General features: G+C 46.5%; 1 protein-coding gene across 2 annotated transcripts in view; it reads left to right on the forward strand.

Annotated features, from left to right (window-relative positions):
- Positions 1-18,789, forward strand: part of C15H3orf52 (chromosome 15 C3orf52 homolog) — a 35,060-nt gene extending 16,271 nt beyond the window's left edge. The window contains exons 3-6 of one of the 2 annotated variants that reach the window (XM_035274465.3): positions 1,290-1,417; positions 8,707-8,777; positions 12,376-12,557; positions 16,546-18,789. In XM_035274465.3, the coding sequence (XP_035130356.1) occupies positions 1,290-1,417; positions 8,707-8,777; positions 12,376-12,557; positions 16,546-16,550 (386 nt within the window). In that variant the 3' untranslated portion in view covers positions 16,551-18,789. Of the gene's footprint in view, positions 1-1,289; positions 1,418-8,706; positions 8,778-12,375; positions 12,558-13,271; positions 15,759-16,545 lie in introns of those variants that run through there. The other variant, XM_078352335.1, reaches the window with a different exon arrangement.
- The last annotated feature ends 2,978 nt before the right edge of the window (positions 18,790-21,767 follow it).

Here is a 21,767-nt window from a genome sequence, read left to right on the forward strand (position 1 = left end):
ATTCAGTGCCCAGGGTTTTCACTGGGGGTTGATCATACGTGTAGTTTCTGCCTAGCATGCACCAAAAATCCAGACTCCCAGAAGGAAAGGAGATGTTAGCCACATTGTACAAATAGTTGAGGCACGGTGAGCCCCTCTCATCAGGGAATGGTGGGAACCCTCCTAAAATCCAGGTTCTAGGATGCCAGCCAGGACGAATTTCAAGGCCTTTCTTATGCTAGCAATCTCAGGCTTACTATATTAACTGTTTTCTGCACATTCCTTGCCCCTAATGCCTCACATTTCCAGATGTCCTCACAGAATGAATAGCAGGAATACCAGGAATCTTCCTCCTTTCTACCTGCCCTTCCATCACAAGCACTAAATTTATTCCACTATGGACTTAAAGTCTGTGGCAATATGAGCACCTGGTTCTTCCTGCCCACGCCTTTCTCAGGGCCAGAGAGATGGTCTCCTGTGTGGGCCAGCTGGTGAGGCTGGCATAGAGCCAGGAGAGCATAATTAGCACACTAGTGGCAGCTTCTGGTTCCTAGCTCCTCACTTTGTGTGATTTTCCTTTAGTTCCAACTACTTAAAAATCAATTAGAGAGCAGTCATTAGAACACCAGCAGCAACACATAACTAATTGTCCCAGGAAGGTAATTCCCGCACACCTGGGGCTCTCAGCAAGTTTAACTTCCCTTCTGCAAGCAGAGCGTGTCAACATACCTGTCCAGTGAGACATAGTCTAGAGCAGTGACTTCATGCCTGTCTTCTGTCTTCCTGGGGAGACTTCAAGACATGGGTTTGCACGCTCCTTTTCTAGTCCCACCTCTGTTGTTTGGGTTAATGACACTACTTTTTCATGGCGGTCTTTGCCAGCACAGAATTGGGAGGTGAGTTGATGCAGCTGTTTGCTCCCACTTCCTGTCCTCCGTCAATTGTGTTCATTTCCCCCGCCATCCCCCAGTACCTGGCTTGACACCTGTGTACCTAGCTAAGCTGCAGATTCAGTTAAATAAGGAAGTTCGTATTCTTCCTCCTCCCTCTGGCCCTTTCCCCAGTCTGTATTCAGTGGAATCTGAGGCCCTTTTGCCATAAAACAAGCCTTTTCTCCTGATGGAGGCAGACTCCTGTATTTTACTCAGTTTCACTGAGTGGAGAAAGCATTTCTGCTTACACTTGCCTGCTGTGTTCAGCCTTGATGCTCATAGTTATGTCTAAGTATGATAGTCAGTGGAATGAAAAAGATTATTATTTTATGCAGGTATTTATTTTTGTTTTTCATTTCCACCTCCCCTGCTCTTTAGTAAGTTATGTTGATGAAGATGAAAATGAAATACTTGAATTATCATCAAATAAAACCTTCTTGGTCACGCTGAAGATTCCAGAGGAGTGTGTTGCTGAAGAGGATTTGTCTCACCTGCTCACCAAAAGGGTAATTCCATCTTACATATTGCTTAAGGAGTTCTTGATGTTAGAATATGAGTTTCACTAGAATAATTGGCATGTAGCTTTAGAGTAAGTAGCTTCAATTTTGGATTATTTGTATTTTAGCAGGAAATGATGCTTATAAATATATTTTCAGACCAAATACCGTGTATTCTCACTTACAAGTGGGAGATGAATCATGAGAACAGCACACACTGGGGCCCACTTAAGGGTGGAGGGCGGGGGAAGGGGGGTGGGAGGAAGGAGAGGTTCAGAAAAAAAATAACTATTGGATACTACTAGGCGTAGTACCTGGGTGACAAAGTAATCTGTACAGCAAAGTGCTGTGACACGAGTTTACCTGTATGACAAACTTGCACGTTTCCTCCTGAACATGAAAGTTTGTTAAAAAGAAATAAGTAAATATCTTTACTGTAGTGCAAAGCCAGAGGGAAGAGTCCTGGCCTCCAGCTGCATAAATGCTGGAGAACGCTGTTCTTTTTACTCCCTCAGGTCCTATATTTGATCCAACCTGTAGTATTCATCGAGGGTCTGCGATGTGCTAGACAGCATGCCAAGTGCCAGGCCACATTGTGCCCTCAGTGGGCTCACAGTCCAAGTACAGGAGGTGACTAAAAAGATAGTTTATAACAGCGCGATGTGTTCTAACGTGGTTTACAATGGCAAAGGAGAGGTGCCTGAGCCACCTGAGGTGAAGGTGAAGGCGTGGAAGCCTTTAAGTGAAGTGGTGCTCAGGATGAGTTTTGAAACGAGGCGGGAATGATCTAAATAAAAAGCATGGGACATTAAAGGATGTGCAAAGTAGAATGCTGTGGCCTTCCCGTGCTGTGTGGTGGCAGCTTGCAGAGACGAGGCTGAAAAGGAAGGCAGGGGTCAGGTCATGAAGGCTTTCCCACTCTTCGGTAAGCCACCAAAATATTTTAATCAGCAGATTGACATGGTTAGATTGATTCCTTCTAGCCTTTCTGTTTTGGTGGAGAAAGACTGGAGGAAGAGATCAGTTAGAAGGTGTTGCACCAGTCCAGGTGAGAAATGAGGGAGGCTTGAACTAGGGCAGTGTCAGGAAAACAAGGAAGATTTGCATGAGGTTTAAGAGGTATCCTCACCCAACAGGAGTCTGTGACTGACTGGGTGGTAGTGAGGGAGAGCGTACCTCCAGGCTCTGGTTGAGTGATTGGGCAGATGGATGGTGGTGTCAGTCATGGGGTGAGAAATGCAGCAGAATGAACCCCTGTGTGAGATGGAAGCGCTGCAGCCAGACTAGGGTGGCTCACAGCCAGACCCAGAAATTTTGGTAAGAAAATCTAGGCAAGAGCCGCCTGCCCTCTGTTAGACTCTCCTCTGCCGTTGCTGGGTAGAATGGAGCGAGTGCTGGTTATCTGGCTTCCACTTGATTTGATTCCTACAAAAGCTCCTGAAGAGGCGACTCCATCCAGGTCACATGAGAGTCCGTTTCCGGGTACCCATGCGTGACATTTGATCGCTTCTTGTATCACAGGAGTTTGTATCCTGTGCTGATTACTCCAGGTTTCTCTTTCTCCTTCTCTTCATTCATATCTTTGAAAAACTTTTTAGATTGTTTAAATTTATTTATTTGATTTTTATTTCTATAGGTTTTGGGGGACCAGGTGGTGTGTGGTTACATGGATAAGTTCTTTGGTGTGATTTCTGAGATTTTGTGCGCCCATCACCCGGACAGTGTGCACTGTTCCCAATTTGTGGTCTTTTTTTTTTTTTTTTTTTTTTGGAGACAGAGTTTCACTCGTTACCCAGGCTGGAGTGCAATGGCGCGATCTCGGCTCACCGCAACCTCCACCTCCTGGGTTCAAGCAATTCTCCTGCCTCCTGCGTAGCTGGAACTACAGGCATGCACCACCATGCCCAATTAATTTTTTTTTTTTTTGTATTTTTTGTAGAGACGGGGTTTCACCACATTGACCAGGATGGTCCCAATCTCTTGACCTCAGATCCACCCACCTCAGCCTCCCAAAGTGCTGGGATTACAGGCTTGAGCCACCGTGCCCAGCCCCAATTTGTGATCTTTTATCCCTCACCCCTGCCACTGTTTCCCTCGAGTCCCCAGAGTCTCTTCATTTACATCTTATCTTCAGCTCCCTTTTCTCCTTTCCTCCCACCTGCTTCCCAAGGCAAGTTGCAGAGTGAGAAGCTTCTTGCTGCTTTCTTCTTGGCTGGTTTTTTAATGGAAGGTTTTGCATTTGCTGAGCAGAAATATAATGAGTCAGCATCCACGTGTGTCACCTATAGCAGAGGAGACTATTTCAAAGGGAAATGAATGGTCATTTTTCGTCTTACAACCATATCTCTTGCACAGAGGCAGCTACGAGGAAATTCTCCAGGTATTTTGAGCTCATCACTAGGTAGTGGCAAAGGAGCAGGGACTGATGTTGATGCCTGTGGCAGATCCACAGATTTCTGGAGCCAGTTTCTTCTCTGATAAACGGAAATCAGTGCAGTTTCTCTGTATACCTCAGGCGCAAATGAGATTACATAAAAATAGCTTGAAAAACATTTTTAAAGAGTTATCTGGCCAGGCGCGGAGGTTTGCGCCTGAAATCCCAGCACTTTGGGAGGCCGAGGCGGGTGGATCACGAGGTCAAGAGATCGAGACCATCCTGGCCAACATGGTGAAACCCCGTCTCTACTAAATACAAAAAAAATTAGCCGGGCATAGTGGCGCATGCCTGTAATCCCAGCTACTCGGGAGGCTGACGCAGGAGAATTGCCTGAACCCAGGAGGTGGAGGTTGCAGTGAGCCGAGATTGTGCCATTGCACTCCAGCCTGAGTAACAAGAGCGAAACTCCGTCTCAGGAAAAGAAGAATTATCTTATTTACAGATGATCAAAGTAAGGCATAGCGAGGTGACAGATTCCTGCCCTTCACTTACGAAGCAGATATGCTCAGGAGGTGTTGCTGTCTTATTGTAAGATCAATGGCTCCTTTCTTCCATTAGGGCAACTTTCAGAAGTTTCTGGATATAAAAGGTAAATGGAAATGGGTATTTGTGGAGGAAAAACTGTTTTTTCTCTATATTCACATTCAAGGCAAGACACTTCTGTGGCCACATGTGTGGTTTTTTCCCACACCAACCGATTGTCTGCCACCAGCTGGGTGTCCTGCCATCCAGTTCAGTTCTGACGGGATCTGCCTGGAGTTGGTGCAGACCCCACAGTTTAAGGGTTCAGCCCCACAAAAGTTCCCTCACTTAAGATGCCAATTACAAGTCTAGGCTGTCACTTTTGCTTCCGATCCAGCAGCTGCCAATTGGAGGTTTTCAAAACCCGCCTCGGGTTTGATCATTTGCTAGATTGGCTCACGGAGCTCAGCGGAGCATTACATTTATGGGCACATTGTAAAGGGCAGAGGGTATCAGAGCCAGATGAAAAAGTACACAGGGCAGGCATGTGGGAGGGAGCGTGAGTGTCCATGTCCTTTTCAGGTATGCCAGCCTCCCTTATGTAGATGTGTTCAGCCACCGGGGAGCTCTCCAGACTCTCTTTTAGAGATTTTTATGAAAGTTTCATTACACAGGCATGATGGATTATTAGCTCTCTCTCCAGCCACTTTCCCCTCTGGAGGATGGGGGTGAAGATGGGGCCAAAAGTTTCCTCCTCCTCCTCCTTCTTCCTCTTCTTCTCCTTCACAGTTCTCACTGTTCTTCTCCTCCTCCTCCTCCATCCCCTTCTCCTTCTTCTTCCTTTCCCTTCCTCTTCTTCCCTTTCTTCTGTCTCTTTCCTTCCTTCCTTCCCTCCTCCCTCCTTCCTTCTTCTTCCCTTCCTATTTCTCCTCCTCTTCCTCCTCTTCCCTCCCTCCCTTCTTCTTTCTCTCTCTGTCTCTCTTTCTTTCTTCAATTTTCACTATATTGCCTGGGCTGATATCAAACTCCTGGCCTGAAGCAATTCTCCCCACTTAGTCTCCCAAGTAGCTGGGATTACAGGTGTGCACCGTCTCACTCCACCGCACTGCCTGGGAGTCCCAGGCTCCTAGCTGTGGCTTGCTCTTTCTGGTGATCAGCCCCCATCCAGCAGCCCACCAAGAGTTGCCTCATCAGAAACAAAGACGCTCCTATAACCCAGGAAACTGCAAGAGATTTAGGAGCAGCTGTGTCAGGAGCTGGGGTAAAGACCAAATGTTTGAGTCAAAGATGTACCTGGCACCCCTGTGCCTCAGGAAATAACAAGGGTTTTAGGAATTCTGGGCCAGGAGCTTGGACAGTATATATATTTTTATTATATCACAGTATGGGAACTTTACGCCCTTGCCCTTGGCTTTTCTAAACACACGCCCTGTCATGTGTCACTGCCACAGTTTTTTCCTCTCAGGGTTGGGGCCACTACTCTGCTTAAGCCAGCTTGTTAGTTACGTGTGAACTGCCGCACCCTGTACATGGGTGAGGAGTTAATGAAGGCACCTCTCTTATCTGGAAGCTGTGTCTAATTAGCCACTGCATCAGACTCAGCTAATCAAGTCACTGAGCTACTTGCTCAGTTTGCACCAAGCCTCATAGACATTGTGTGGGAGACACCAGAGTAAGGGTTGAGGAGTCCCCTCACCCCCCACTTCACTTCTTTGGGCCCAAGGTGGGACAGTGTAACTAACAGGTCCCAAAATGTAAGTATGTCCTAAGTACAGCAGAGGGGCATGTTATCAAAAAGGATCTTCCAGTGCACACTAAAAGTGATCTAATCTACCACTCCATATGTTACCTGAAATTTTTAACTTAAAATTTTTGCTGAAGACCTATTATGTGCAAAACACTGTACTGGGCCCTAAAGATGAATACAGGAAAGAAGGGAAGGAGGAAGCAGGGAAGACTGGAAGGAAGGACAGACCTCACCCCTGCCATAGGAAGCTCAGTCCAAAAGGAAGAGGGAGACATGAGTGCTTGACATTAGTGCTTGAAGAGATTCTCCTCCGCGCATCCTCATCCTCTCCCCATCACAGCATCCCTGTGAAAGCTGCTCTCCTAGTTCCTGCGTTTTCTAAATGACTGTCAGCCTATCAGCAATGTCCTGTGCATTGGGGTTTAAGAGCTGTGAAATGACCCAGTCATTTTCTCCAAAACTTTTCGTCACTTTATGCTTCTTTCCTCCTCGATATTCCGGAGACACTTTTCTTCACTGTATATGTATCCATTTCATCCTCACTGGGTAGTGTGGTAGGATGGGAAGAAGCTAGTTTTTAGTGTCCATAACACTTAGGATTGAATTTTGGCTTCTCTATTTATGAGCAGAGTGATCTGGGGCAGGTTTCTTAATCTCACAGAATGGAGTGCTGTTTTATCTTCCAGTGAAAAGGGGAGATATGTTAATGCCTGTCATGCCAGGTTTTTAGAAAGATCACAATGATAATGACAAGATTAGAAGAGCACAAATAGCAGGTACTCTCATCTTTTGTTCTCTCTCTGAGAGATGGGTTGTACGTGTTGAATTCAATGGGAGTGCATTGTGGAAGCGCAGCATCCTTGAAATTTCATTTAGAGTTGAGGGGAGACAAGGTGAGCTCCTACGGGGCACTGCTGTTTTCTGTATGTTCTACCACTTGTTACTGAATAAAGTAATAGGTCATTAAGCCGTAATGACTGTAGCTGGGGATGGCACATGCTCCTGAGTACTGTTAGTTTAGGATTCAGATCTCTGAAACACAACTACTCAATGCCTGGGGAAAGATATTTGTAACATAATATCAACAACTAGAATCCAGAATATAAAACTAACCACTTTAGATAAATAAGAAAAAGACAGAGAAGCCAAGAGAAGGACAGGAAATGCCTGAGAAATTCAGAGACGGGAAGTCCCAGAGTTAATAAACCCAGGAAAAGATGTTCCCCTCACTAGTAAGCGGTACAAATTAAAACAATACGAAGCACGATTTCACACCCGTCAGAGTGGCAGAAATTTAATAACACTAAGTGCTGGGAAGGATGTGGGGCATGGATATGTATACATTCCTGGGAGGAATGGGAAAGGGAGAGCGATTTTTGTGGAGTTGGAGGTGCACCTGTCCTTGGACCCAGCAATTCCTTTTCTTGGTGTATGCCCAGTGGGAACTTCTACATGTCCAAGAAGAGATGCACAGAGACATCAAGGATGATTGCTTCAGCTTAGGGTGTAATAGGGGAAAGTTGGAAATAGTGCATGTGATCACCTGTAGAGGAATGGATAAGCTGGCATCATCAGGTAAAGGCATCTATGCAGAAGTTAGGCGAATGCCCTTTATTGAGATTTACTTCATGGATAAATTACTTAAATGTAATTTTGAGTGGAAAAAAAAGCAAGTTTTAGAAGATTATGTAGAATATGGTGCCTTTTGTTTGAATACAAACACAAATTATAGTTGGCTATGATTATATAAGGAAGTAGTAATTTGTAAAAATACGTAAGGAAGTAGTAATTTGTAAGGAAAGATGCATGCCAGCTTCGGGATAATGGTTAGTACTAAGGAAGAGAGAGGGGGGAACTGGGTAGTGTGTAGGAGTCACTTTAGCTTTATTTCATTTCTTAAATTAAAGGGCTGAACCCAATATAGCAAAATGTGAAGACATGAATGCTCGGTAGTGGAAACACACGTGTCATTATTTTTTTATGATGCTTGCAATGTTTCATGCATAAAATAAAGCCTCCCTATCTTTGCTAGACCATGGCTTAGCATGGCTGTTTGTCTTTGCAATGAAGCTCTGGAGAAGGAATAAAGAGACCCCGGGCTAAGCAATGTCCCAGGTGCTGAGTGGTCTGTGCTGCCTCTGTCCAGCAGCGGCTTCCCGGTCTTCTCTCCTTCTACGGTCTGTGAGGTCTGTGTGGGCTCCAGCTGCTGACCTTCTCACCACTAAGGCCACGAGGTGCCAGTGTAACTTCTGAGAGAAGCTGAGTCATGTGGTCCTTATAAATGCAGTTATTTTGAAATAGTGTTAACTTGAGTTTTGGTTTACAATAGGCTCAAACGTTCCTAGGTCTAGATCCAGAACCTCCAGATGAGCTGATTCCTGGCTAGAGTGGAATCTCCTTTGTCTTAATAGGCTCAAACATTCCTGTGTCTAGATCCAGAGCCTCCAGATGAGCTGATTCCAGGCTAGAGTGGAATCTCCTTTGTCTTAATAGGCTCAAACGTTCCTGTATCTAGATCCAGAGCCTCCAGATGAGCTGATTCCAGGCTAGAGTGGAATCTCCTTTGTCTTAAAGTGGATCTGCTTTGTCAGGTGATGTGCGATGTGATCTGTCCGTAATGTGTGTGGTTTTCTTTGCTTCTGTTTGTTTTAGCTCACAGATGTGTACGGTACATCGCCCTCTCTGAGTCGTTACTTTACTTCAGCTGAAGTAGTGGACTTCAGGTAAGAGTGTGGAACATCACATTTTGATCTCTTTCTTTGGAAAGAGATCCCCCCACCCCACCCTTCATCATTTACCTAGCAGGGCTCCCCAGAGCCTCGGAGCATGAAGGGAACTGGTAATAGAACCATAGAGCATCAGTGCTGGGAAGGCCTTTTACACCAACGGGCTCAACTCCCTTATTTTACAAATGAGAAAAAGGAAGCCCAGATTTTTTTTTTTTTTTCTTGAGACTGAGTTTCGCTCTTGTTACCCAGGCTGGAGTGCAATGGCGCGATCTCGGCTCACCGCAACCTCTGCCTCCTGGGTTCAAGCAATTCTCCTGCCTCAGCCTCCTGAGTAGCTGGGACTAGAGGCACGTGCCACCATGCCCAGCTAATTTTTTGTATTTTTAGTAGAGACAGGGTTTCACCATGTTGACCAGGATGGTCTCGATCTCTTGACCTCGTGATCCACCCGCCTCAGCCTCCCAAAGTGCTGGGATTACAGGCGTGAGCCACCGCGCCCAGCCAGAAGCCCAGATTAATGGTATGATTGAACCAGAGTCACACAGTCCCAGATAAATTGTTTCTGTTTAACAATGAGTGCTCCAATAAGCTAGGGGTAGAAGTGGAAATCGGTCTCAGGTAATGCTGTGATGTAAGTGATATATTCTATGTAGAGGCATTTGCTTTTGAGGAGCACAAGTAATACGGGAGAATGTATTACTTGGAATACAGGAGTACATTCTCCTGTACTACTCCCTTAGTATTAAAGACATAAAGAGGAGCCAGGTGTGGTGGCTCATGCCTGTAATCCCAGCACTTTGGGAGGCTGAGGCAGGTGGATCACTTGAGGTCAGGAGTTCGAGACCAGCCTGGCCAACATGGTGAAACCCTGTCTCTACTGAAAATACAGAAATTAGCCAGGCATGGTAGCCGATGCCTGTAATCCCAGCTACTCGGGAGGCAAAGGCAGGAGACTCTCTTGAACTCGGGAGGGGAGGTTACAGTGAGTTGAGATCGCGCCATTGCACTCCAGCCTGGGTAACAAGAGTGAAACTCCGTCTCAAAAAAAAAAAAAAAAAAAGAAGAAGAAGAGAAGACATAAAGAGGTATGTACAGGGAAAGTCTACCTTCTGCCTTCTTTATTCTCCACTGCCACCAATAACCGATACTATTCCCTTCCATGGCATTAACAGCTGTTGAGAGTTGAGTGTGACTGCCTCTGTTTGTGTATCTGCTACAGGCACCACGGATGCCACACAGCCACATGCATTTTTTACTTTTAAAATTTTCCTCTCGTCTTTACTGTTCTTGAGATGTAGGCATCAGGGTGTGTGTGGGGAGCTGGTTTATTATCCTTTACACCATTGGGACTATTGGAGAAGACTTAAGTTCATATCAAAGCTTTGTTCCACGATTCCTGAGATGGCTCTGGAATATGATCATCAAAAGTTATATTATATTGAGATTCCTTTTTCAAACCTTAAGTTCTCCAAACCCTAATAATATTAGCAGACCTGGGAAGGGAGGAATGTAAAGGTGGCCGGTAGCACTATGGTATGGGGCCAAACAGACCTGAAGTCTACAGATACATACCGTGCAGGCTGCTTTGATCTCCTTCTTCAAAGACCCCCAATGGGCTGGGTGCAGTGGTTCATGTCTGTAATCCCAGCACTTTGGGAGGCCGAGGTGGGCAGATCACAAGATCAGGAGATCGAGACCATCCTGGCCAATATGGTAGAACCCTGTCTCTACTAAAAATACAAAATGTAGCCAGGTGTGGTGGCACATGCCTGTAATCCCAGCTACTCAGGAGGCTGAGGCAGGAGAATCTCTTGAACCCGGGAGGTGAAGGTTGCAATGAGTACAGGTTGTGCCACTGCACTCCAGCCTGGTGACGGAGTGAGACTCCTTAAAAAAAAAACGACCTCCAGTGTACATGGTACTTACAATGACCTCTCTGCATTTAATTTCAAGAAGTCCAGGCAGAGGTTCTAAAGTATTGAATTTAGGAAGGAAAGCCATTGGTTCCCAAAGGACACTGCTGCACATGGGTGGGAGGTGGCTAAATCCCCGACACATGCATTTGTGTCTACAGGGGCATTGCGACCTCAGCCCTAGACTGGCCCAACAGGAACCTGGAAAAATGCCCTTTGGTTTATTGGCAGCTAGACTCATTCCAGTGGTGGGCAGGTGGGGGAAAGGCCCTGAAAATTGCGCTTTTCTCAAAATTCAGCCTTATGTAAATTTACCCTGTGACCTGCCATGGGGGATTAGGATGGGCTAGCCAGGTCAGGCTAGGTGGCCTGATTTTCCCATTCAGCCTGTGACCTGGTCGTCTGAAAGTCAGCCTCTGGCCGTCTTTATTAGCCAGCCAAAGCCCTTGCCCCTGGGAATGAGGGTGGCTGGCTGTCTAGGTGTTAATCATCATTAGAGATAATTAGAGGGCAGAGCTCAGGGAACAAGTTAAGACACTTGCACACTAGGGTAGCCGGACTGCAGTTTGAAAGTGCAGTTTTCGGCCTCCCTGTAGTGGCATCCTTGAAGCTGTGAGTTTCTTCAGAGTCTTCACTCTCCATTACTCGTTCGATCTGCAGGATCTGGCACATCTCCCAGCCCTAGTAGAATTGATAAACAATTGTCAGCCACCTTGTAAGATCCAAGAGTATCTGCCTATGTCTCCTCTGGCCAGAAGAGGGAGCTCTTTGCCTATCCTTAGCGGGGCCATGGCCTGATTCACACTAATGGGACTGGTGTGTCTGCAAAACTTCCCCAAGGTCAGAGTCTGGGATGTGGCCTCCTGCTAATTATTTTATTGCTGGTTCTTAATCTGGCCCATCTTGAACCAAAGTGGTAAGATAACTATTAATAAACTAAATGTTGAGGCAGCATTTAAAGAGTAGCATTGGACACTAATTAATGGAGGGTAGCCCTTGATTATTTTAATTTTAGAAATGGGAAAAAAATGTTCTAGGAAGATGAAACTCCCCTTTCTTTAGGTCCCATTACGGAGAGTTACAGGGCTTGGTTCTCTTGCCCTAGGGCCTCTGGAAATGGGACAGAAAAGTGTCTCATTTTGGGGACAAAGCAGGGAAGTATGATTTGTTGCTGATACACAGGGTGGTCTCTGTCAATAATCAGAAGTTCTGGACCCAGCCAATGACAGGAAACTTGGGCTGTGCCTTAAACATCTTCATAGGTCAAATAAAGAGCTGGTTAATTTAAATATCCCTGACACACCTTTGTGGGGGCAATGCTGAGAACATGGAGAAGGGGTGTGTGTGGAGAAAAGGGGAGGCTTCCCTGGCTTGCCTGAAGGGATGGAGGCTGGGATTGGGACATGATGGGTCAAGCCTGGGATCGTCTAAGGCATCGTGACCGTAGGTGGGCTTCACCTTTCCCTTGATGGCCTCTGCCAGTGGATTCCAAGAGGGGGGTACTAGGTGGAGGAAGGGGTAGGATCACCTCAACTTTTTGTGATGAACCTATGTTCTTCCAGGACAGAACAGAACAGCCTTTGCTATAAACTTTCCAAAAAAAAGTTATTGCTTAAACTCATTTTTTGAGTTGCTGTGTGATGCTATCTATGTTTTAACGTCTCTGGTTTGCCTTTCAGTGGTGAAAATGCCACAGTAACCTACCACCTGCAATTTGGGGTTCCCTCGGATGATGAAAGTTTTATGAAGTATATGATGAGTGAGGAGTTGGTGCTGGGCATTTTGCTGCAGGATTTCCATGATCAGAACATACCTGGTTGTGAGAATCTGGGGCTTGATCCAGCATCCCTCTTGCTCGATGGTAAGTAAAGAAGTCAGAGCTGGCCGGGCGCGGCGGCTCACGCCTGTAATCCCAGCACTGTGGGAGGCCGAGGCGGGCGGATCACGAGGTCAAGAGATCGAGACCATCCTGGTCAACAAGGTGAAACACCGTCTCTACTAAAAATACAAAAATTAGCTGGGCATGGTGGTGTGTGCCTGTAATCCCAGCTACTCAGGAGGCTGAGGCAGGAGAATTGCCTGAATCCAGGAGGCGGAGGTTGCAGTGAGCCGAGATCGCGCCATTGCACTCCAGCCTGGGTAACAAGAGTGAAACTCCGTCTCAAAAAAAAAAAAAAAAGTTCTCAGAGTCTGACAAATGGGGTGTTTGTTACATTTATTAAACAGCATTATCTATTTCCTTGTTCTGTTCTTTGTTTTAAAAGTTGACGAGTAAATTTGTCATGATTTTCCAAGGAAAGGAGTAATCTTGTCTTCGTATACCCCTCAATTAATTTTAATGGTCTCGGTGGCCTTCAACAGAAAAAGAAATAGGTTCCCCATACTGAGATACCCTTTCAGCAATTTAGCTGTATCCTTTGTTTCAAATTCTTCAATTCTTACCCCTCTTGTGAAACCACAGTGCCTGCATGAAGGTTGCTGATCATGTCGTGAAGTAGGATGCAGGGGTGGAATGTGGGTGAACTGCATGAGGAAACATGCCCAGCTAATTTTTTTCTTCTTTTTGTATTTTTAGTAGAAACAGGGTTTCACCTTGTTGACCAGGATGGTCTCGATCTCTTGACCTCGTGATCCACCCGCCTCAGCCTCCCAAAGTGCTGATATTACAGGCTTGAGCCACCGCGCCCAGCCTGACTCTGAGAACTTTTAACACTCGGAACAAAACCTGGCAGAAAGGAAGGTGGGAAGGCCAAATGGCTCCAGGTCTCCAAATGTCCTTTCACTGCTCTGTAGTGAAGCTCCGGCCTTTGCTGGGGACCTCGCCTTCTGATACCTCGCTCGGAGGCTGCTTACTCTTGTTTAGCCCATAATGCCAGCGATCTTGGACATTTTATGTTCTCATCCACAGTCCATCCAAATCACTTTCTCCGCATTCGTAGGTACTCAGTAAATACTAGTTGAATGGGTGAGAAAGGCAAATTAGAAGTAGCCATGGTTGGCAGCAGGTGCAGTAACGGTCTAGAATCAAAAGCATGAAACAGGCTTAAAAGCGCACGTGTTAATGCATAGTACAAGGCAAGGTGTTTAATATGATGACACAGTTTCTGCAGGATGAGAGGCAAGAGTAATGTTGGCCTAAGAAGGCAGAAAGTTATGTAAAGCAGTACCTAAGAATGCAATTCAGAAGGCCGAATTTTAGCTCACTGGAAGAGTCTCATACACGGAGAGCTTCCTCACAGAGCATCCTCAATAAAATGTGTCTCTGGGTCAGGCAGACAATATACATGTCTGGAGTGAAGAGGTTGTGCCCCAATTATAGGAATTAAAAAAAAAAAAAAAAAGACCAGGCTGGTGGCTCATGCCTGTAATCCCAGCACTTTGAGAGGCCAAGGCAGGTGGATCACCTGAGGTCAGAAGTTCAACACAAGCCTGGCCAACATGGCGAAACCCCATCTCTACTAAAAATATGAAAATTAGCCAGGCAAGGTGGCAGGCACTTGTAATCCCAGCTACTCAGGAGGCTGAGGCAGGAGAATTGCTCGAACCTTGGAGGTGGAGGTTGTAGTGACCTGAGATCGCATCACTGCATTCCAGCCTGGGCCACACAAACAAAACTCCATCTCAAAAGAAAACAACAACCCACCACCCCACAACAAATCTTCAGCCTCCCCATTTGTAAAGAGGCCTGTGATGCCTGTGAGGGCTGCTGCTGTGGTGTGCTTGGTCTTGATTTTCCTAGGCTCCTTCCAAAAACTGTTAATTGGCTCTTTCCAAATAGAGGCCAGGGAGGTGGGCAGAGGTCTGAGGAAAGGTTGAAGAGGATTCCGAGGCTGTGAGGTTCGTACAGCACAAGATAGGCTGCACAGGGTAGGCTGCTGTGAGGCCTGAGCAGAGCTCCCAGAAGACCCTGAGCTTGTCAGAGAGACTCAGGTGTTTCCCCAGGGCTCAGTGCTGGGAAGGCAGCTGCGAGAGGAACAAAGTCTGCTCTTGGAAATTGCACTCCCTCTCTCAGACGTTTCATCTGAGTGGACGTGCTCAGAAAATGTGGGGTTTTCTGCAACTCCATGTTCCACTTTCCAGAGCATAAATGTGCAATATTTAAGTGATTTTATGATTTCAAAATGTGAGTGTCACTGCCCTCTCAAAAGGGAAGGGTGCACAGAGAACAATTGGGAAGTGAGGAAAGGAGAAGAGAGACTCATCACAGTCAGGCAGCCAGAAGGGGGATGAGCTCAGAGGGAAGATGTGTCAGGGAGAGGCCCAGGGCCCTGGGAGGGACCAAGTGAATTCTTTTTTTTTTTTTTTAGACGGAGTTTCGTTCTTGTTACCCAGGCTGGAGTGCAATGGCGCGATCTCGGCTCACCGCAACCTCCGCCTCCTGGGTTCAGGCAATTCTCCTGCCTCAGCCTCCTGAGTAGCTGGGATTACAGGCACGCGCCACCATGCCCAGCTAATTTTTTGTATCTTTAGTAGAGACGGGGTTTCACCATGTTGACCAGGATGGTCTCGATCTCTTGACCTTGTGATCCACCTGCCTAGGCCTCCCAAAGTGCTGGGATTACAGGCTTGAGCCACCGCGCCTGGCCCCAAGTGAGTTCTTACACCAATTTCCACGTGCACATGAGCTGTGTGCTTGGAGGATTCCCCCACTGCCCTGTGATTAGCTGGGTAACTAGTGTCCCACAATGTAATGTTCTTAGTCTTCAAAGAGCAAAGATTCTTAAAATTGTTTGGTTTGCGTGCCCCTTTGAGAATTAGAAGAGAGCTGTGTGCCTCTCCCCAGGAAAAAAAAAAATGTGCATACCTCTCCCCACAACGCAAAATTGTATAGACAATTTCAGGGATTCTGAGTATTTCCCTGGAGCCGGCCTATGGTCCATTCTGTTTGGGGTTTGTATATGAGCACTTTAGAAGCTGAATCGGAAATTAGATTGTAATTTGTATTCCTGAGGGGTTTTGTGTGTGTATTCTTCTCGTTCTCTAATTTGGAACTATGGTGATTATTTTGACCTGACTACATGCACATTTTGATGCCTTATAAAAATAAAAACCTTCCTTGAAATATCATGATAAAATTTTTCAAGTCCACTGTCCCTCACGTTCCTTATCTTAGATCTTCTTCACCTTCCAGATGAGTGGGGCCCCAGGCTAAGGTGGGGAAGTCTGTTTTACTGATGTCACAGAATAGGTCAGCATCATGGGTTATTTTGGATGCAGAGGAGGTACTTGGTACTGTTCTCACATGGGAAGGAGCTAGGAGACTGAATAGAGGAAAAGGGCAAAACCAGGATTTTTGTGAGAGAGAAGAGGGGAAAAGCCCCAGGTAGGGGAATAGTGAATCTTGTCAGTCCTGTCAGTGGTGGTGGGCTGGACTCCTGCTGTGTAGACCCCGGCAGGCTCCCTCTGCGTGTGTCTGCTGAGGGACTTGCATCTGCCTGCACCTGCATCCTCGCCCGAGGGTTCACAGTGTTTCTCTTGTCAGGATTTCTCACAGTATATTATATACGTTTTAAAAACTGAAACTTTAGAGTTTATGGTTAGATTATGAAAACAGCCTGGATGTTAAAATGTCTTCAGCACCCAAAAACCACATCATCAAATTGTATTTCTCATGCATCCTACCCAGAGAAATAAGCAACAAACAAGAAATGTGATTTGCCTTTTGAAATGCATTCAGAGGGGTATGTGTGTACGTGGACTGACAGTAAACTTCCTCTGTTAGGAATTTATAAACGTTATAATTTTATCCAAGATCTTATACTCAAATCCAGTGAAATGAAATAAAAACATAAGCGTTTAATAATGATTTTAAAAATCAGTAACTTTTGTCATCTGCGTTATCTTTTTAGAATGAAGCAATGGAGGTCAGTCTGCGTCCGAAAGCAGTGCCCCAGAGTCCTAGAGATGAAGGGAATTCACTCTGTTTTACGGAAAAGATTCTGTGAATTAATTCAGAAGCACCAGCAACAACCAGGGAGGTGGAGACTCCTTTCTCTCCTGATTCTGCAGTCTGGCTCCAAGCCCAGTAAAACAGCTCCTGAGCACTGCTTCAGCTGGGTCCACTCTTGACAAAGGCAGGAAGCCAGCTAGGGTTGGGGCGACAGTGTCAGCAGGTGTGTCCCGCTGTGGGAGGTCACTGGTATTCTTTTTTTGTTTCTGTTTTTGGGACAGGGTGTTGTTCTATCCTTTAGGCTGGAGTGCGGTGGTGCTCACTGCTGTTCTTGAAGCACGCCACCCACCTGCATTCCTTTATCTTTAGCACAGAGGTGCACTGCCTTCTTTTAGGTGGGATCACATAAGCATGAGCTGGTAGAGCAGGGAGAGGCAGGCAGCCAGGTTAGGATGACTAAGCCAATCATTCCCTGAAATCACCCTTTTTCCCTCCACCGATGTATTTGATCTACCTCTAAGCCAGGGTGTGAAGAAAAGGAAGGCACTTTAGAAGACCTCAGCGGTGTGGCTCTGTGTCTGCTTCCATGACCTGCACCTGAGTGTCTTAGCCAACCAGCCCTGGGCGCACCACCAAGGCTACCTGGAGGTCTATATATGTAGCTACAGATGGGAGCATGTGTTTCTTCCATGACCTGCACCTGAGTGTCTTAGCCAACCAGCCCTGGGCGCACCACCAAGGCTACCTGGAGATCTATATATGTAGCTACAGATGGGAACATGTGTTTCTTCCATGACCTGCACCTGAGTGTCTTAGCCAACCAGCCCTGGGCGCACCACCAAGGCTACCTGGAGGTCTATATATGTAGCTACAGATGGGAACATGTGTTTCTTCCATGACCTGCACCTGAGTGTCTTAGCCAACCAGCCCTGGGCACACCACCAAGGCTACCTGGAGATCTATATATGTAGCTACAGATGGGAGCATGTGTTTCTTCCATGACCTGCACCTGAGTGTCTTAGCCAACCAGCCCTGGGCACACCACCAAGGCTACCTGGAGATCTATATATGTAGCTACAGATGGGAGCATGTGTTTCTTCCATGACCTGCACCTGAGTGTCTTAGCCAACCAGCCCTGGGCGCACCACCAAGGCTACCTGGAGGTCTATATATGTAGCTACAGATGGGAGCATGTGTTTCTTCCATGACCTGCACCTGAGTGTCTTAGCCAACCGGCCCTGGGCGCACCACCAAGGCTACCTGGAGGTCTATATATGTAGCTACAGATGGGAACATGTGTTTCTTCCATGACCTGCACCTGAGTGTCTTAGCCAACCAGCCCTGGGTGCACCACCAAGGCTACCTGGAGGTCTATATATGTAGCTACAGATGGGAGCATGTGTTTCTTCATCGGTTTGCGGCTCCCCATTGTTCCTGTGATTCCTGAACGCCCTTTTTGGAAACGTGAGTCCCTGGGAGTTTTCACTTCGGATAGTCACTCCATTTGTATTTTTTATAAACTTCCATCAGAGAATCATTAAGGCTGTGGAACATCTACTATGGATATTATGGATTGGCTTCTTGTTGCCCAGGGTTACACACCTTCCTGTAGAACTCAGTGTCTTCAGGCAATGATTGCGTATCCTCTTACAGATGGTGGTGTACAAGAAGAACCACTCGCCTTTGAAAATAAATTGTTGGAGAGTTTTGCCAGCTATTTGGGGGGTAGGAGGAATATTAGCGACTGTGTTGGTTCTTTACAGATAGAGAATTGCCTGTCCTGAGGGAACGGAGTATTTGTTTTGTTGGGAAAAGAAATTTACCAGGAGAAAGAGTTTTGTGCTGTATCTTGACAGATCTCTAGCCCTAGTCTCTCAGTTAATTCAGCTCTGGGTTAGTCAGTGTGTGGGCACATGCTAGAGTATCTGCCTCAGACTAGATCTGACATGAGTCTTCCTGACCCAGGACTCTGGATAATGTGAATCTCTTTCTTATTTAACTGGAAGATCCATGTACTGCAGATCATTGTCTCATTTTAGGGATTGTTCCTTAAACTAGTGAAACTAGTGGATTTCTCTTCTTCCTCTTTATTTTTTACGTGTGAAATGTGAACTTTAGTGTGTTTCTATTTTTCAGAAAATAATGAAAACTTCTAATGGAGAATGATTTAAAAACATTTACAATAAATTATTTTTGCATCTGTGTTGTTGCATTCTCGTTGGCTGTGCTTGGGGCTGGGTTTTTTTGTTTGTTTGATTTTTGTTTTTTGTAGTAACTGGTGTTGAGTGTAATCTTTTCATTTCCCTGAGGGCAGCTTCCTCTTCTGGGTGAATGAGATGGAGCCAAGTTTGGCTGGGGCAGCCTGGGGTCTGGAGTTTGGCTGGGGCGGCCTGGGGTCTGGAGTTTGGCTGGGGCGGCCTGGGGTCTGGAGTTTGGCTGGGGCGGCCTGGGGTCTGGAGTTTGGCTGGGGCGGCCTGGGGTCTGGAGTTTGGCTGGGGCGGCCTGGGGTCTGGAGTTTGGCTGGGGCGGCCTGGGGTCTGGAGTTTGGCTGGGGCGGCCTGGGGTCTGGAGTTTGGCTGGGGCGGCCTGGGTCTGGTCTCTGTCCCCTCTTTCTCCGAGGCTCTCTGGCAGGACTTGTATCTGAACGGGCCTGGGCTTGAAGGAATGGCCTGTTCACTTCTGGAGGCAGGATTGGGTTTTCTTTTTCCTTTCTTTTTTGGAAAGCACCAGCTGCAAGTACCTAGTTTTGGGTTTTGACCATTTGCAAGTCAGAGGGAGGACTTTTCATAGGTTTGGTTTTTCTGCCCAAATGGTATGAAAAGAATTAACCTTTGTGACTCACATATTTGGGAGTGCTTGAAAAAACGGCACTTGCAAATGCGCTGATCTGCTGTAGGAGATGAAGCTACTGGTCATCACACAACGTAACGATCAGCCTAATGCCCGGCGCACAGTGGCTCTCAATAACTGAAGGACCCGGCGCACAGTGGCTCTCAATAACTGAAGGACCCGGCACAGAGTGAGCTCTCAATAACTGAAGGGTTTGAGAAGGAAAACTGCTCTTCCCTGGATGTCACTTAGATGTGGATAGAAGGGTGACAGCCATATCAGCGGAACCTGCTCCTGTTTCTCCTGCTGATGAAAATTCCAGCCTTGTGTCCGATTCTTTTTTGCCTTTCAGTTTAATTTAGTTCTATAGATTTGAAAAAATGATGCATTTTATAGAAGGCTCTAGGGGATACTAATGGAGAAGACGACAGTAAAAATGCAGCTGTTAGTTTTACTGAGAGGGCAGGACCAGCACAGATGAGACAGGAACAGCAGGAAAAATACCCGGGGGTTAAAACAAAGGTAGGCCGGGCATGGTGGCTCACGCCTGGAACCCCAGCACTTTGGGAAGCCGAGGTGGGTGGATCACCTGAGGTCAGGAGTTCTAGACCGGCCTGACCAACATGGTGAAACCTCATCTCTACTGAAAATTAGGCAGGCATGGTGGCAGGCACCTGTAATCCCAGCTACCTGAGAGACTGAGGCAGGAGAATTGCTTGAACCTGGGAGGCAGAGGTTGCAGTGAGCTGAGATCACACCATTGCACTCCAGCCTGGATGGCAAGAGTGAAACTCTGTCTCAAACAAACAAAAACACAAAGGCAAACAGTAGGGTTGTGGGTGGTCAGAGAAAAGAGTGGTCACTATCGTTTAATTGGAGGAGTTTTTTTGTTTTTTGTTTTTGTAGGAAGTAGGATTCAAGTTGAATCCTGAAGCACTGGTAGGATTTGAATAAGAAGATTTTTGGCCGGGCGTGGTGGCTCACGCCTGTAATCCCAGCACTTTGGGAGGCCGAGGCAGGCGAATCATGAGGTCAAGAGATCGAGACCATCCTGGCCATGGTGAAACCCCGTCTCTACTAAAAATACAAAAATTAGCCAGGCATGGTAGCACGCACCTGTGGTCCCAGCTGCTCGGGAGGCTGAGACGGAAGAATCACTTGAACCCAGGTGGAGGTTGCAGTGAGCCGAGATTGTGCCATTGCATTTCAGCCTGGTGATAGAGTAAGACTCCATCTCAAAAAAAAAAAAAAAGATTTGCTTTTCTTTATGCATCTTTGTGCCCTTTTAGGATGAGGAACATTTTCTCTCCTTTGTCTTTTACATGCGAATTCTGGACATGAATTCCTGTCTTACTCAGAGTCTGACCAACGCTAAGAAAAAAATGCGAAAAATCTCTCAATGTCCTCCTTCTCCTTCCCCATCACTCTTTCATTGCTTTAAAATAAGTTAATTCGCACTATTGCTGCACTGCTGGCAGCTTTATCCACAGACAGCCTTGAATGTTTCCTTTGCAATGAGAGATCATGGACTCAGCATCAAAAGGCACCTCCCTCATCTCACAGTTGGGAAATCAAATCCTACTGGGAGAGCTGGGAGGGCCAGCCCAGAGTTCTACAGCTTGTTGAGGGCAAAGCCCAGCCCACAGGCCAACCACACATGATGAATGGCCTCCAGCCAAGATCCCCAGGGGCATGCTCCGTTCAGGCTTGGCTGACATCTGGGAATCCCTAAGGAGCACAGATGGTCAGAGGTCAGGGGTGAATGGAAAGGGAGGGCCCTCAGACTGCAGGAGACTGTGATGATAATGACGACCTCTCCAGGCTTCTCCAAGTGCCTTGGAAGAGAGACTTCTGTAGGAAAGCAGGAAGAATTTACACTGGTACACTTGACATTTGGCAGAGCCAAGGTATGCTCAGATCAAGTGGCTTTCTGAACTTGAGGCTATAGGCTTGGAAAAGAACAGAGATAAATGGAAACAGTCTACTTTTCCCTGGAGCCCTCATGGAATCCTGGAGGCTTCCCTTTCCTGTTCTGTCTATGCCCTTCCATCCCTGAAAATATCCAAAGCAATTATCATACAAGTTTGTCCTAAAATACGTTAGCATTTCAACTTGCTGTCAACAGATTTTCCCACCCTCTATTTGCCCTCTTCCTATTTTTCTCTTCTGTTTTAAATAAGAATTTATTCACAGAATAAGGGACTGTTTATAGATGCTAGTATGTATGTAAAACGGAAACCACAAAGTCTGCATTTGTGGCATGAATTGCGCCTCTGAATTTTGGCTATGTAGTTCTAAGACCAGCATGAGTGAGAGGAGTTTTCTGGTTATATGTGGCTTGAGAGGGTAATT

The sequence above is a fragment of the Callithrix jacchus genome, chromosome 15 (genome assembly GCF_049354715.1).
Source record: "Callithrix jacchus isolate 240 chromosome 15, calJac240_pri, whole genome shotgun sequence".
In the NCBI taxonomy this organism is placed as follows: domain Eukaryota; kingdom Metazoa; phylum Chordata; class Mammalia; order Primates; family Cebidae; genus Callithrix; species Callithrix jacchus.